Source organism: Vipera berus (assembly GCF_964194415.1).
Source record: "Vipera berus genome assembly, chromosome: 3".
Classification (NCBI taxonomy): domain Eukaryota; kingdom Metazoa; phylum Chordata; class Lepidosauria; order Squamata; family Viperidae; genus Vipera; species Vipera berus.
Window position 1 is genome coordinate 33,508,053 of NC_138204.1, and position 15,452 is coordinate 33,523,504.

The 15,452-nt window shown below is 39.1% G+C and overlaps 1 protein-coding gene across 2 annotated transcripts in view; it reads right to left on the reverse strand.

Moving 5' to 3' along the window:
* The window catches only part of SAMHD1 (SAM and HD domain containing deoxynucleoside triphosphate triphosphohydrolase 1), a 46,193-nt gene extending 31,001 nt beyond the window's left edge, over positions 1–15,192 (reverse strand). The window contains exons 1-5 of one of the 2 annotated variants that reach the window (XM_081324491.1): positions 14,744–15,176; positions 5,845–5,911; positions 4,422–4,500; positions 1,228–1,388; positions 405–520 (exon numbers count right to left, since the gene is read on the reverse strand). In XM_081324491.1, coding sequence (XP_081180617.1) covers positions 405–520; positions 1,228–1,388; positions 4,422–4,500; positions 5,845–5,911; positions 14,744–15,107 — 787 coding nt within the window. In that variant the 5' untranslated portion in view covers positions 15,108–15,176. Of the gene's footprint in view, positions 1–404; positions 521–1,227; positions 1,389–4,421; positions 4,501–5,844; positions 5,912–14,743 lie in introns of both variants that reach the window. The other variant, XM_081324492.1, reaches the window with a different exon arrangement.
* Positions 15,193–15,452: the final 260 nt, after the last annotated feature.

Sequence of the window (15,452 nt, forward strand, 5' to 3'; positions counted from 1 at the left end):
CATTGGTGGAGAAGCATTGAATTACATCTCTACGGTACATAAGAGTCAAAATAATGAATTCTAGTTGAGGCATTTCATCATTGACTTTTGTAATCCCTTTGTACACCTTAGCCACATCAGCAACTGCATTTTAAATATTGATACAGTTTACATCAAATTAATATTTATTTATTCTTTTGTATAGGAATTGACTCACCTGTCTCATGTTGAATGCAGTATTTTATCATTCTACCCTACTTTTTCCACAAGCACGAAATCTGTCCATATTTCTATCTCAGGGCCAACATATATTTGATCAAGTGAATGCAGAAGTTAATACAGTTGTTAAAACTGTCACAAGAAATAGTTTCTAATGGTATAAAATGTTTATATACATATTACTTATTAGCAAAAAAATTACTTACCCAAATCATGACAAAGTCCAGCAATTTGAACACAGAGAATATCCCTTTGATCAATATTCAGTTCAGGTTGTCGTTCTTGCAACGCCTGCACCAAACGGCCTGCGAGATGACTAACACTTTTCCAAAAAGGAAAGAAATTAACTTTTCTATGGCTTGAGTTTAAGATTTATAAATAAAATGGGAAATTAAGTTACAAATGTAATGCGATTATGAACTACTATAAGGCTTATTTAAATTCTGAATTTCAATATTATAAGATATTAGAGAATATTTCATATTAAATTATCTTTGTTTTGAACAATTAAATCTTCCTCATGCATCCATTTAACGTCAGACAAGAAAGATTTTTTTAAAAAGAAAACAATATCTGCGTATTCTTGCCTGTATTTTATATACACTATGTAGAGACCAGGTTTTTTTTGGTTCAAGCAGAAATTAAGAAATGTTTTCCTCTCTCTTATTCTTTGCATGGAGCATGGAAACCCTACAATACAGAAATTCTCTCTACACAAATCCCAGTTTTATTAATGGTATTCAATATAATAAACTGCATTATATTCAAGATACCAGCTATATAAGTCAAGTAGTCTTTCTTTTCAACTACAATTATTAGTGATGGTTCCCAAAGTTTATGAAAACATACTAAACATTGTAAATATTAAGTATAGTTAAACATGCAGCATCATTAACAAAATTTAAATATAAAAATCTCCCTCAATGGAAAACATATAGCAGGAACTGGTTGTTTTAAAAACTTCAGTAGAATCTTTTTACTTATACAAAGGCAATTCCTGTGTATAAACAAGAAAACAATACTCCTTACCCAAGAGAATGTTCAAAGCGATTGTGTGATGCTCCTGGGAAAACAAAGTAACTGCCACCCAACTGTTTAATATATCGTAGACGCTGAAATTGAGGTGTGTCAATGATGCAAACAAGAAGAGGATGCATTTCAATATGACCATGGATTGGATCATTAAATACCTGGAAAAAGCAAAACAAAATTTTAAAATATCCATTAATCAATGATGAATAATGTTTCAATCAAGAATAAACATTGCCTTTTTCTAATTCTAAAAAATTAAGATAAACATAGAATAATTAAAAGCCCCTGACTAACAAGTAACAAGTAGCCCAAATGAAAATCAACTGGGACAAATTCATCACCCATATAAAACAAAAGTTGAAAAACCCCGAGGAATTATTTTAATACTCGTGTGGAAAATGAAAATACTGACTATTCTTCTATGCAAGGTTTATGCCCAGGTAAATTAAATCGGGACTCATGGAAAAAGTATTGAACCAAACTTTGTGCTATGCTTAATTTTGCAGTTTGTAATTGTACTTTACTTAATATGATTTTGCTAAGCTTGCTTGTTTCAAATATATTTAGAACATAAGGACTGGAACAGTAAGATACAGGGAACTGAAAGTAACTGATGAATGCGGGTTCCAATGTACATGAGTATGTGGAAAGTTATGTTCAGCAGAGGGTCAGAAGGAAGTCAGCAGAAACTCAGCAGAAAGTATAAGATTGCCGACCATATGTCTACAGTCTTAGGACGGGAAAGGATATAAAGAGTTGGGACTGGACCTGATTGATTTGCCATTGGCCTATAGCTGTCCTTATTGGAACTGCTGTGTCATTGGACCGCATTGCAATGAGTTTTTAACGTAAGTGATGCTGTGTTATTATCTTTGCTATGTTCCAAATTATTAGCAAAATAAACCTCTGAATCTTAAAGTAAGAATTATTGTTTTGTGTTGCTGTCTCTTGTCTCTTTCACTGGGTTTTCCCACAACACTCGCTATTATCTTTCTTTTGCCATTCTACTATATATGGCTACTCTCTTACCATCTTGAAGAGATTTGGGGCAGAAAATAAAGCCTGTAGATAAAGGAGGATTTTTTAAAAAAAGTTATCTGTTCTAAGAATATTATGAAAATTCTTATGGAAGGGATGGACCCTGGTGTTTTTTTTTTAAAAGCAGGGAATTTTAACTTTCCAGATTTTCAGTTTTATCATTGGGGTAATCTAAACTTCCATTTCATCACAGAATTTAAGTAATTTTCAAAATAATATAGGCATACTTAGAAAGTTAGTATTTGTCCCCATTCATATCCTGGAAAGATCTTGGTTCTGCTTTTACTCAAATATCTGTTGCCCCCCTTTCTTGCATTAGCCATCATATTTGGATGCTGCTGGGAAGGAAGCTTAAAATCTCGATTATTGGGAGAAATTGACACTGTAACATAACTCCAGTTTGAGAACTACAGGTAGTAAGTGATTATTTTCTAGCAATAATCTACCCTGTGTTCAAAGTTACATATATGATTAAATAACTGATTATCTGCTTAACATTGTTCCGGTTATGTAGGATTTTTTGCTTTATTATAACGATTTATTATGTGCTATCAGGTCAATGCCAACTTTTAGTGACCATATATTTTTGCCAAGCCACTGTCTTCAACTTAGTCTTTTAATTCTTCCAATGGTAAAGCCTTGCTGTTGGTCATCTTCCTTTCTTCTTTCCTTCCACCCTTCCCAGCACTGTAGAGTTTTCTAGAGAGTTAGGTCTTCCCAAAACATGTCTGAAGGATGACTTCAGTCTGATCATTTGTCTCTCAAATGAGTACTCTCAGTTGATTTGTTTGGTGATCCATTTGTAAAATTACCATGTATAAAGGAGGAGGTTATATGTTTTCCAAGCAAAAGTATCAAATTAATGAAATAACTACTTGTTATTCTAGTTGTTAGAATACACTAAATGAAATGTTCAAGGGCACACAGAGGCATGGAAGAAATTAGCATATCCAGTTGATGAACATCATGAAAGACAATTTCAGTGTCTGTTGGCTATTATTTTTATCGTTTTAAGATTACAGTTAATTTAACAGAAAGTATAATTTTTTTGTGCTGGATATCTATATATCCTTTCAGAAAGAATGTAATGTAATGTAATATCAGCTAAACATTAGAGATGCATAATTCAAAATACAACATTGGTTCATGCAATCCTTTTCCATTGAAAGGGCTGAAAGGATTAGCTGGTAACATCACCATTGCCCAGTTGGGGGCCACTTTCATGTCCCCATTAATGTGCCTACCAAAATGGTACCTATCTATTTGCGATTGCTCGCTTTCGAACTACTAGGTCACACAACAGCATTCGGGTCTCGAACTCAGACTATACGTCAACCCAGAGTCCTAATCACTAAGGTCCTATGATTCATATGATATGGTCTTCTGTTATAGAGACTTCATTTTAAACAACTGTTATTTCACACATTTTGTTTCAAAGCTGAATTTTATAGATACTAACATTCTTTTGAAATATATAACAACAATTTGGAAATTAATGGGCAGACAGAAAACAGACCAGGTGGTTTTACAATTGTAAAACAACACCTAAACAAACATATAAAAATGAAAGTATGTCGATTCTCTACCACAGGGGTGTCAAACTCAATTTCATTGAGGGCCGCATCAGCATTGCGGTTGCCCTCAGGGGGCCGGGTGGGTGTGGCCTACTGGGTGGGTGTGGCTAGAGTGCGTATGGCTTACTGGGTGGGCATGGCCAGCTCTACATCGTTCGCATCAAGGGTGCCTATGGGGGCCTGGGCAGGAGTGGGACAGATCTGAGGGTCTCTGGCAGAAGGAGGGTCTCTGGGCCAGGGCCAAGGCAGTGAGGGCTGTTCCCTCACTGTTTCCAGGATGGCTTCGCGGGCCACATGAAACCACTTCGCGGGCCGGATCCGGCCCCCAGGCCTTGTGTTTGACATGTCTGCTCTACCACTTATGCAAATATCTAAAGACTTCTGTTGTGTACTAATAAGCATTTTATAGCCAGGAGATCCAATTCCTGGGCTATTTAGAAATTTGGATTGCAGTGTAGCTTGTTTCCCAATGTTAAATAAACTGACTTAAGTATTGAAATTATATATTACAGCAAGACTAATTTTGTTTGGTATAGTCCTTTTTCAACATACATAATAAATAAGAAACTGTTCTCTCACTTTTGCTATATCATTTTGACTTTGACTTTGTGCCAGTTGGCGCACACAGTTTAGCAGCTTCTCTTTCACTCCTACAGCTCTGAAAATGAAGCATATAATGTGACTTAAACATATTCAATATTTTATTTAGTAATAAACCTAGTAGCAATTAATTTAGCTTTCATATTAAGACAAGAATTTTTACAGAACTTTTTAGCAAAATGTCTCCTGGCAGAAAGTGATGGTGATAAATCACTGATTTTTAAAGGATAACCATGAACAAAAAATACATTTATTCTTATTTTAAATAAAATAAAATAATTTAAATATTTTATTTAAATAAAATAAAAATAGATTTATATTTCCACATTAACTTTATTAATGAGAACATATACATATATTTCATTTTCTCATTTAACCCGGAGCAATGTTCTGCAGATTTTAGCTATAAAATGGTATGCATACTATATCTTCATTTACATCCTGCAAGCAAAGCAGTATCCACTATTAGGATGTGTTATAGTAATGTTAATTCAATGATATATGGTGCCTCTAAACCACAATGACAAAAGCAATAATCCTTTGGCAGAAGTTAAAAGCTTCTTAGTGTGACTTAGGGCTGCAAAGACCTGCACAACTTTAGGACCACAGTTCTTATCAAAAAGGATACAGATAAAAGCAATAAGAAAGTTTACAAGGGTCAAGTGAAATAGACAACAGGGTATGGGAAACAGAAACAGGACATATTAGAAAATGAAGAGAAGAACATAGTAAGAACATAAATAGCATTAAAAGGACAAAATGATATAAGACAATAATATAAAATATATAGTAAAATAAATTCTTATTAAAAGTAAGAGATTACTAACAATAAAAGATAACACAATGCTATATCATCAGGGAAAATCTTTATTTTGTTATTCACTAACAAAAGTTGCTTATTGTATATTCTTATTATAATAAAAACATTTGAGTTGTTGAGTTTATGTTATCCTTGAAATTATGACAGCATGTAACAGAGAAACTTGACACAATGTAGACAGTGGTATTACATGTTTGTTATTTTGGATAAATGATTTGTGAACTAGTTATCTATCAACACAATGGGAAGACAAACTTATATCATTGTGTGTGGCCAGGTTATAAGCAAAGTTTAAAAACAGAAGTTTAAAAATGTTTTGGTATGTATTTTTAAATGTATTTTTCATTTTCATTTTCTTTTTGTTTTTGCTTGTATTTTTGCTTTTTTATATCTTCCATTTTTTGTGTACCAAGGCAATATAAAAAAATCTTTCTAAAATCAGCTTCTGAAAATTAAAGTCACTTAAGTATATTATACTATTCAGGCAAACAATAATAAACCAAAACCAAAGAGCTCTGCAGATGCAGAAGACATAAAATTCTTATAATTCCTTCTATTTAAATAAATAAAAAAGTTGCTTACCGAATTCCCATGTTTTCAAGATGAGATTCAGTGAGAGACGGTACAATTGAACCGGTTATTTTATGTTCTAGGGAGTTAAATACATACACTTTAACATTTCTTTCTGAAATTGGGAGCTTACAGGACTACAATTAATGAATATACATTAATAACCCTGAAATATTAGTATTGCTTTGATTCATGCAATTATAAATTCTTCAGAGAAGCCATGAAAATATAGAGTAAGAAGAGACTACTAATCCATGTTAATAGTGTCTTGAGAGTCAGGCAACATAAACATTTAATAAATTATTAGAATTAAAGGCAAAGATACCTGTAAATTAATTCTTCATGTTATTCTAATAGAGTGATTCTTCTTGTTTCATAAATACAGGGAGTGCAGAATTATTAGGCAAGTTGTATTTTTGAGGATTAATTTTATTATTGAACAACAACCATGTTCTCAATGAACCCAAAAAACTCATTAATATCAAAGCTGAATATTTTTGGAAGTAGTTTTTAGTTTGTTTTTAGTTATAGCTATTTTAGGGGGATATCTGTGTGTGCAGGTGACTATTACTGTGCATAATTATTAGGCAACTTAACAAAAAACAAATATATACCCATTTCAATTATTTATTTTTACCAGTGAAACCAATATAACATCTCAACATTCACAAATATACATTTCTGACATTCAAAAACATAACAAAAACAAATCAGTGACCAATATAGCCACCTTTCTTTGCAAGGACACTCAAAAGCCTGCCATCCATGGATTCTGTCAGTGTTTTGATCTGTTCACCATCAACATTGCGTGCAGCAGCAACCACAGCCTCCCAGACACTGTTCAGAGAGGTGTACTGTTTTCCCTCCTTGTAAATCTCACATTTGATGATGGACCACAGGTTCTCAATGGGGTTCAGATCAGGTGAACAAGGAGGCCATGTCATTAGATTTCCTGCTTTTATACCCTTTCTTGCCAGCCACGCTGTGGAGTACTTGGACGCGTGTGATGGAGCATTGTCCTGCATGAAAATCATGTTTTTCTTGAAGGATGCAGACTTCTTCCTGTACCACTGCTTGAAGAAGGTGTCTTCCAGAAACTGGCAGTAGGACTGGGAGTTGAGCTTGACTCCATCCTCAACCCGAAAAGGCCCCACAATCTCATCTTTGATGATACCAGCCCAAACCAGTACTCCACCTCCACCTTGCTGGCGTCTGAGTCGGACTGGAGCTCTCTGCCCTTTACCAATCCAGCCACGGGCCCATCCATCTGGCCCATCAAGACTCACTCTCATTTCATCAGTCCATAAAACCTTAGAAAAATCAGTCTTGAGATATTTCTTGGCCCAGTCTTGACGTTTCAGCTTGTGTGTCTTGTTCAGTGGTGGTCGTCTTTCAGCCTTTCTTACCTTGGCCATGTCTCTGAGTATTGCACACCTTGTGCTTTTGGGCACTCCAGTGATGTTGCAGCTCTGAAATATGGCCAAACTGGTGGCAAGTGGCATCTTGGCAGCTGCACGCTTGACTTTTCTCAGTTCATGGGCAGTTATTTTGCGCCTTGGTTTCTCCACACGCTTCTTGCGACCCTGTTGACTATTTTGAATGAAACGCTTGATTGTTCGATGATCACGCTTCAGAAGCTTTGCAATTTTAAGAGTGCTGCATCCCTCTGCAAGATATCTCACTATTTTTGACTTTTCTGAGCCTGTCAAGTCCTTCTTTTGACCCATTTTGCCAAAGGAAAGGAAGTTGCCTAATAATTATGCACACCTGATACAGGGTGTGATGTCATTGGACCACACCCCTTCTCATTACAGAGATGCACATCACCTAATATGCTTAATTGGTAGTAGGCTTTCGAGCCTATACAGCTTGGAGTAAGACAACATGCATAAAGAGGATGATGTGGTCAAAATACTCATTTGCCTAATAATTCTGCACTCCCTGTATAGGAAAACCTGAATATTACATTTACCCTAGAATAAGTTAGCATAATCAGAAGACCTGCAATACACATTGCAAAACTTCTCTGAAGATACAGGAAGTTACATAGTAAAGAATGTGGGTCTTGCCAGTGCCCTGAAGATTTGCTACTTGCAAAGTAGTTTGAGCTTGCTTACTTATGAGATAAGAACATTTTACTGAGCAGAGCAAGCAATTCTATGCCAGATTGTCAAGTAACACAGCCTTCTAGATTCAACCAATTCACAAAGCTTATTGGGCACACTCTCTAACATTACTACATCATAGTAAATCATGCTTACTTTGAAACAGGGAACACAAGTGAATATAACAATATATTTTTGGCTATCCATGTAATTTGATTATAACATGTTTCTACATATTAATCCCCTTTGCTTGCTTTTTGCTGATATCATGGTCAACCTCCATGCAGATTTTTTGACAACAGTAGGGAAATAAGTTTTCAATTTCCTTCTTCTGAAATGTTGACTTACCAGTTATTAAGTTTTTTTTTTACATAATATTAGGATATTTTATTAGAGCATTACTGTTAGACTTGTCACAAATTTAAATACAAATACACCTCTAAATACAAATGATGCTTGGCTCCATTTGTTGAGAAAGATATAATTTTATTAGAAGTCAAGTACATTGCAGTAGTGCATAGCCAGAACTGAAAATCGGGCACCAAAATCTCTAAGTTCAATTTTTCCCTCCCTTAGCTGCCTCCCATTGCCCACCATTTTGTGACCAGTAAGGTTCAGGCAGGATCTGTTTGTAATGGTCAACCCAAGCACAAGAAGGTATGCAGCTGGTATGCCGGGTGACCTTGAAGCAGAATCTCGAAGAGATACAGCATTCACTTTTGTTTTGCCCCTTGCGTTCCCCACCTCCCCATAGTACATGGCAGTCTGTTATTGTATTGTAGCAAAGCACAAGCAAGCATTAAGGTGCCAGCTGACAATTACGGCTTTATTAAGATTCTGAAACCATATATCATTTTGTTTTTTAAGATATTGTTTTCGCCTTCTTTCTTTTCACAAGCCTGTAAGATAGCTTACCCAAGGAAATAAGATAAGGATAGCTTCACTTTAGAGAAAGGCATTCTCAGAAACGTAAGAGGCCCTAGTAAGGACGGGTGACTGAATAAAGGGAGTGATATTCTATAGGAGGACTGATTATAAGGTATATAATGTGTGCTGAATGGATGAGGGGGGCTCTGCAGTTATCACTCTTGAAAAATAAAGTACTTAATTTCATGCCTGTTGTTTCTTTGATCCCAATTCATGACAAACTTGTTAAGGAATAAAATTCCAACAAAATTTAACCTAGCTGTCTCCCATCCCACACTTGACCCTGATTAGTTTCCAACTTGGGCAAGCCACCATCTGCAAAATCTCTACTGTATTACCCAGTGTAATTATTTTTATAGCCGAACTCATAAAAATTATACTTAAAATCCTACATATTGGTCAGAAGTTAATATAATTATCACCATAATACATTCTAGGAAAACTTCAGTTTAAAATGTGATAAATTTGAACACTGACATGGCAAGCCACTAGAATATAAACTGACAGCAAACCGCACTCCTTACTAGTACTGTAATTACCTAGTTTGGGTAATGAAATGTATGCAAGAAAACAAGCAAGCTCAGAAAGCAACAAGGGCACGTCAGATAAATTTGAGTTATATTTTCTACCAATTCATTTCTAGAATCACATTTTTACAGATATCACAGATATAATAAGTAAAGATTGCCTGTATGTAAGCAAAGCTGGACATCAGTTTTAAACTTAATATATCATCTGTGGTTTGTAGGATTAGGCTACAAAAAACCACTAATAGCCCAAACTCACCCAGTGAAGAACCACATAGCAAAGAGTTCAACTTAAGTTCCAACTTCCTAATCCACTTACCTAAAAGCTCCTTATACTATAACCCAGGGGTCTTCAAACTCGGCTCTTTTATGACTCATGGACTTCAACTCCCAGAATTCCTCAGCCAGCATACCTGGCTGAGGAATTCTGGGAGTTGAAGTCTATGAGTCATAAAAGGACCAAGTTTGAAAACCTCTGTTGTAACCTAAGCAAGACATTTCACAGAAAGATATAGAAAGCAAGATTATTGCCAGGTGATTTCAATTCAAATAGTATTCAGAAGTTAACAACAATCAATTAAGAATTGGCTGTAGCAACATTAGGAGGTAAATGAAATGATTGCTTCTGGAAGTAAGGGTAAGTTCCACAGGCAGGACTAGAAGCAATCTAGAGCCATTTCTTCATCAATGATTTATAGTTTCAGCCAACAATTGCTGCACTGATGTAACCATAACAAAACAGTCCTGATGTTGCTGTCCAAGGACAGTATAAATCAAAAGTCAGGACATCATCCAACAGGAAACAAGGTGAGCAACATAAACACTAATTCTATGAAATTCATTTTAAATAATTAGCATAATAACATATTTGTAAACATATAAATATTCCCATTGGAAAAAGTGGCCTTTTTATCATGATGGAACCTATGTTTTGGATAGAATGAATGGTGGCTTAAGATGAGATATTGGAATATAATCTATTTGCTTCACACTTGTCTTAAATTAAACCAATAGCACACCATTTTTAATTCATTTTAAAAGATGTGCTGCTTAGGTCCTTGGATGACAATGTCTAAGAGATGGGACCTAGAATGTACCCATTCTATTTTACTTAGAAGCATCAGCAGATACTCTCAAGACAGGAGATCCATATGTAGCCTAGGCGCATGCCATTTAAGACTTTAAAGGTGACAAACACTATCTGGAAAGAAACTGGAGCAATTGCACCTCATGCAATAGTGGTGAAATGTGGGCAAAATGTGAGACATCTAGAACTGCAAAAGCATCGCATTCTGAACTAGTTGTAATTTCCAGATCTTTTCCTAGATCTTCAAGGGCATTCCCATGTACAGCCATTGCTGTAATTCAGACATGTCAAACTCGTGACGTCATGTGACGTCGCAAGACGTATCGGGACTGTTTTGCCATTGCCGGCAATGGGGTGGGCATGGCTTCCGGATGATGCAGGCCAGCAGTTTGACACCCCTGCTGTAATTCAACTGGGAAATGACCAGAGTTTGAGTTACTGTGAGCAAACTATCCCAGTCCAGGAATGACTGCAATTGGTGTAAGAGGTGGATATGTCTAAAGGCCCCCATTGCCAGGACTACCACCTGTTCCTCAAGCAGAATTTACAACTCCCTGAGTAGCTCCAAATTGTGCACCATGTGTGACTGGTGGAACACTAGCCTGGCAAGAATCAAAACGACACATTCTTGGAATCAGGAGTCCCAAAAATCCAGACCCACTTGCTAGGGCTAAGTTGAAACTGGTTCTTCCCCATCCAATCCCTTGCACCTTGCAGGTATTACTAGGCCAACACCAGGATAGTACCCCTTAGCCAGCAAGAAACAGAGATGGTGTCCTCAGCATATTGATACTGCACCTGTAAGATTAGGCTAAAGCTGGTGTAACTAAAGATAAAGCATGTGCAAAAGCAGAGAAGACAAAAGCCAGAATCTTACTGAAAGATCCCTTCAGGGAAATAGATAAGAAATGAAGTCATTAAGAAAACAAAGGAAAAATGTCACCTGAACCTATCAAAGGAAGTTGGGCCTGAGCATGAAAAAAGATACAATCCCAATTAACCAAAAAAGCAAGAACTTTGGGGAATAAAAAGAGATCCTAGCCTATTCGTAGAGTCATCTTTGGATTCAGACTTGGCAGCCTTGTTCAGAAGGACATTAGCATGTATGCAAAGGAGACAGTATTATATGTTATACCAATAAAGTTTTGCTGTTACTTTAACCATGTCTCTGTGTTGTGCCTCAATGTTTGCCTGAAAGTGATTTCTGTGTGTCCTAATTATTTCCTGGCTGTTGAACAGGGATATGTGCCTTATCTATAGCAGTTGCATCTATCTGGAAAACCCACCTAGAAATCAAGGGAGGCTTGCAAGATCTTGTTGTGTTTCAGTGTCAGCCTGTGGGTTCGGCAGTTGAATCGGACAATTCTGAGGAGGAGGAGGAGGAGGAGGAGGAGGAGGAGGAGGAGGAGGGGGAGGAGGGGGGGGATTGGAGAGCCTGCGGAGGACAGTTCTGAGGCATCGCAGAGCTCTCAGCCAGGCCCCTCCCATCTGGTTCCTCCTCAGACCCAGCTGTGTGAGCCTGACAGCTTGGACGAAGACGACCCACAGCTGGCCTTGTTCAAGGACGCCGGAAGCAGGAGGCAGACAAGCAGGAGTAAACAAAGGAAGGCAATGGGGCACCTCGGGAGGAGGCAAAGAGAAGCCACGCCTTGAAACTGTTTAAACTACATAGAAGGAAGTGTGTAGTGGGGTGCCCCAGGGCTCTGTTCTAGGCCCAGTGCTCTTCAACATCTTCATCAATGATTTGGACGAGGGGATAGATGGGGAACTCATCAAATTTGCAGATGACATCAAGCTGTCAGAAATAGCCAATACTAGAGAAGATAGGCTTAAGATACAGGAGGATCTGGACAGACTCAAACACTGGGCACTATCTAACAAAATGAAATTCAATTGTGAAAAAAGTAAGGTTCTACATTTAGGCAGGAAAAATCAATTGCACAGGTATAGTATAGGTGGTACCTTGCTCGACAGTAGTAACTGTGAGAGGGATCTCGGAGTCCTAGTGGACAATCACTTAAATATGAGCCAGTAGTGTGCTGCAGCTGCCAAAAAAGCCAACACAGTGCTAGGCTGCATTAACAGAGGGATAGAATCAAGATCACATGAAGTACTAATACCACTTTACAATGCCTTGGTAAGGCCACACCTGGAATACTGCATCCAGTTTTGGTCACCACAATGTAAAAAACATGTCGAGACTCTAGAAAGAGTACAGAGAAGAGCAATAAAGATGATTGGGGGACTGGAGGCTAAAACATATAGGGAACGGTTGTTGGAATTGGGTATGTGTAGTTTAATGAAGAGAAGGGTGAGGGGTGACATGATAGCAGTGTTCCAATATCTCAGGGGCTGCCACAAAGAAGAGGGAGCCAAGCTATTCTCCAAAGCACCTGAAAGCAGGACAAGAAGCAATGGATGGAAACTAATCAAGGAGGGAAGCAACCTAGAACTAAGGAGAAACTTCCTGACAGTTAGAACAACTAACCAGTGGAACAACCTGCCTCCAGAAGTGGTGAATGCTCCAACACTGGAAGTTTTTAAGAGACTGGACAGCCATTTGTCTGAAATGGTATAGGGTTTCCTGCCTTAGCAGGGGGTTGGACTAGATGACCTCCAAGGTCCCTTCCAACTTATTATTATTATTAAAAGGGGAATGTGTGGGAGGTGCTGGTTGCTGAAGGCAACGTTTGAACAGCTTCTGATTTAGTCGTGGTTCGTATTAATTTTGCTCTGTTTTGGATCTGTTTTGTGTAAATAAATTTAGCGGGCTTACTTCCAGCCTATTGACTTTTGAAAAGGGGTTGTCCCTGACATTTCTGCAGGGCTGGTAGTAGGCTGGAACAGAACAGATCTGCATGTAACACACTGCATGATATCAGATGACCTCTCCTGGTCTCTTGAGAAGGAGGCATATATCAATACTTCCTTCAAGGTGGGCAGCACCAGCTTTTTCCAACATAAGGCATTGATTTTCACATGGACCCAATCACCTCCCAAGAGGCCTTAATTTTATTATTTTATTTATTCATCCCAGCTTTATTTTATAGTTAACTCAAAGTACAAATATACAGGATCCAATCTGGAGCAGTCCCCAGGACCAGAGGTTTAGTCTTCGGAGCCTTTGGACTTGTGCTGGAGCCCATCCTCAGGGAACTTCTCTCTCACGGGAGACATTCTTGTGTGATACATGCCGGTGACAGAAAAGTTCCCTGAGGATGGGCTCCAGCACAAGTTCAAAAGCTTGGTAGACTAAACCTCCGGTCCCAGTGACTGACCCAGATTGGATCCGGCAACATTATCCTGGGACACATACAATTGCCTTCATTTGTGATACTTAGCGCTCCTTCCTCATCCTATTTTCCCCACAACAAATCTATGAAGTGGGTTGGACTGAGTGAGAGTGATTGGCCCAAAGTTGCCAGCCACTTTCATGGCTAAGGCCAGACTAGTTCCTGGCTTCTAGCCTGCTGCCTAACAGCCCCATGGATTCTGTCCAATTCTTTTGCATTAATTGGCTCAACTGTCCTAATTACTTCCAAAAAATCTGCCCAGTTAGCAAAGTCAAGCAATTTTATCTAACAGATGCTGAGAATATTCTTCACAGTGGCACTACAAAGGCTCCCAGAGTCATCTCCCCTCACTCAGAAAAAACCTGTTTAACATGGTTGCCCATTAGACTTAAAAGAAGAAAATCCGGGTCATTTCCTACTATTGATTTAAAGTGCTACCCAAACATCCTCGAGAAGGCATGCAGCTGTATTGCTATGGAATTTGTTCTTCCCTTCTCAGTCCCATTCCTAACACCACCCATTCTAACACCACCGTGTTAGGAATAAGGAGAGAAATCCTACCGGTAGCAAAGTTTAAATATGCTGGGGCTGCCTTTGAACTGGCATAGTGGAGAAAACACTTAACAGCTGCACGACTAAGGATGATTCAAGACGTCTCATAGCTGCCAGTGTATAGGTATACCGTGGCTAGGAGCACGTCGAGGAAAGCTCTTTGGATTTAGAGATTTATTTTTTTTCTACAGTAGAGAAAGAGCCTGCCCCATATTCACGGGCGGCGACGGGCATCACTTTTGGAGCGCCCTGCACCAAACGGTGCAAGAAGATCTTTAAAGAAAAGCCTTTCCGAATCTAGTCTCTCTTTCGGCAAGAGTCAAATGTCGGGCAAACGCCCACAGCAACACCAGTGGCGGCTCCTCAATAAACCTTCCCGCGCCCCGCCCCGCAATTACACTTGCCAGCTTTCCCGCGCACCTCGAAAGCACTGCAGCTCCGCAGCTTCGAAGCCCTGCTCCTGAAGGAAGATGCACAGCTGCTCCGTGCCCCAGAGCCGAAGATGGAGCGTAACAGAACCCGCCGAGCCTGCGGCGGGAACGCCGCGCTTTTGAGGCGTCTGGAAGCCGTCGGCCGGGCTGCTAGGCCGGGCCCGTTTAAGGGCGCCTTCCCGGTTATCGCTCGACATCGCTCCGCCGCTCTGATGAAGAGAAGAGCGAGCAGCCGCTTCCCTTCGCTCGCTCGGGCTCCGTCCCCGTGGCCACCTCGCGTTGCCGCCAGCGAATCCGCGGAGGGTGGGAGCCACGTGACCGCTGCTGGCTTCTCTGGAAGGGCGACCATGCATGGAAATTTTTGCGCGCCTCAGCCCCGCTGCAGTCTCACCCTGCCACGTTAACAGAGCTGGAAACGTGTGGGAGTAAGACTCGGCCTTGATACCACGGCCCACCAATGGAAACCGTCACCAATGTCCACCCGTCCCCTCCCCCACCTTTACTATTTCTGGCTCCTCCGCCCCCTTTCCCGAGAAATGAGCAGTCCAAAGCTGATGGCTGTATCCAGGATGATCAGGACAAGGGATATCTTTACCCAGGTTCTGAAAACATAGCTCACCCATTTTCTTGAGACATTGATCATTTTATTGATTCTGTAAGCATACTGTTGATAAATTTCCCGCTTAAATATACGGAAT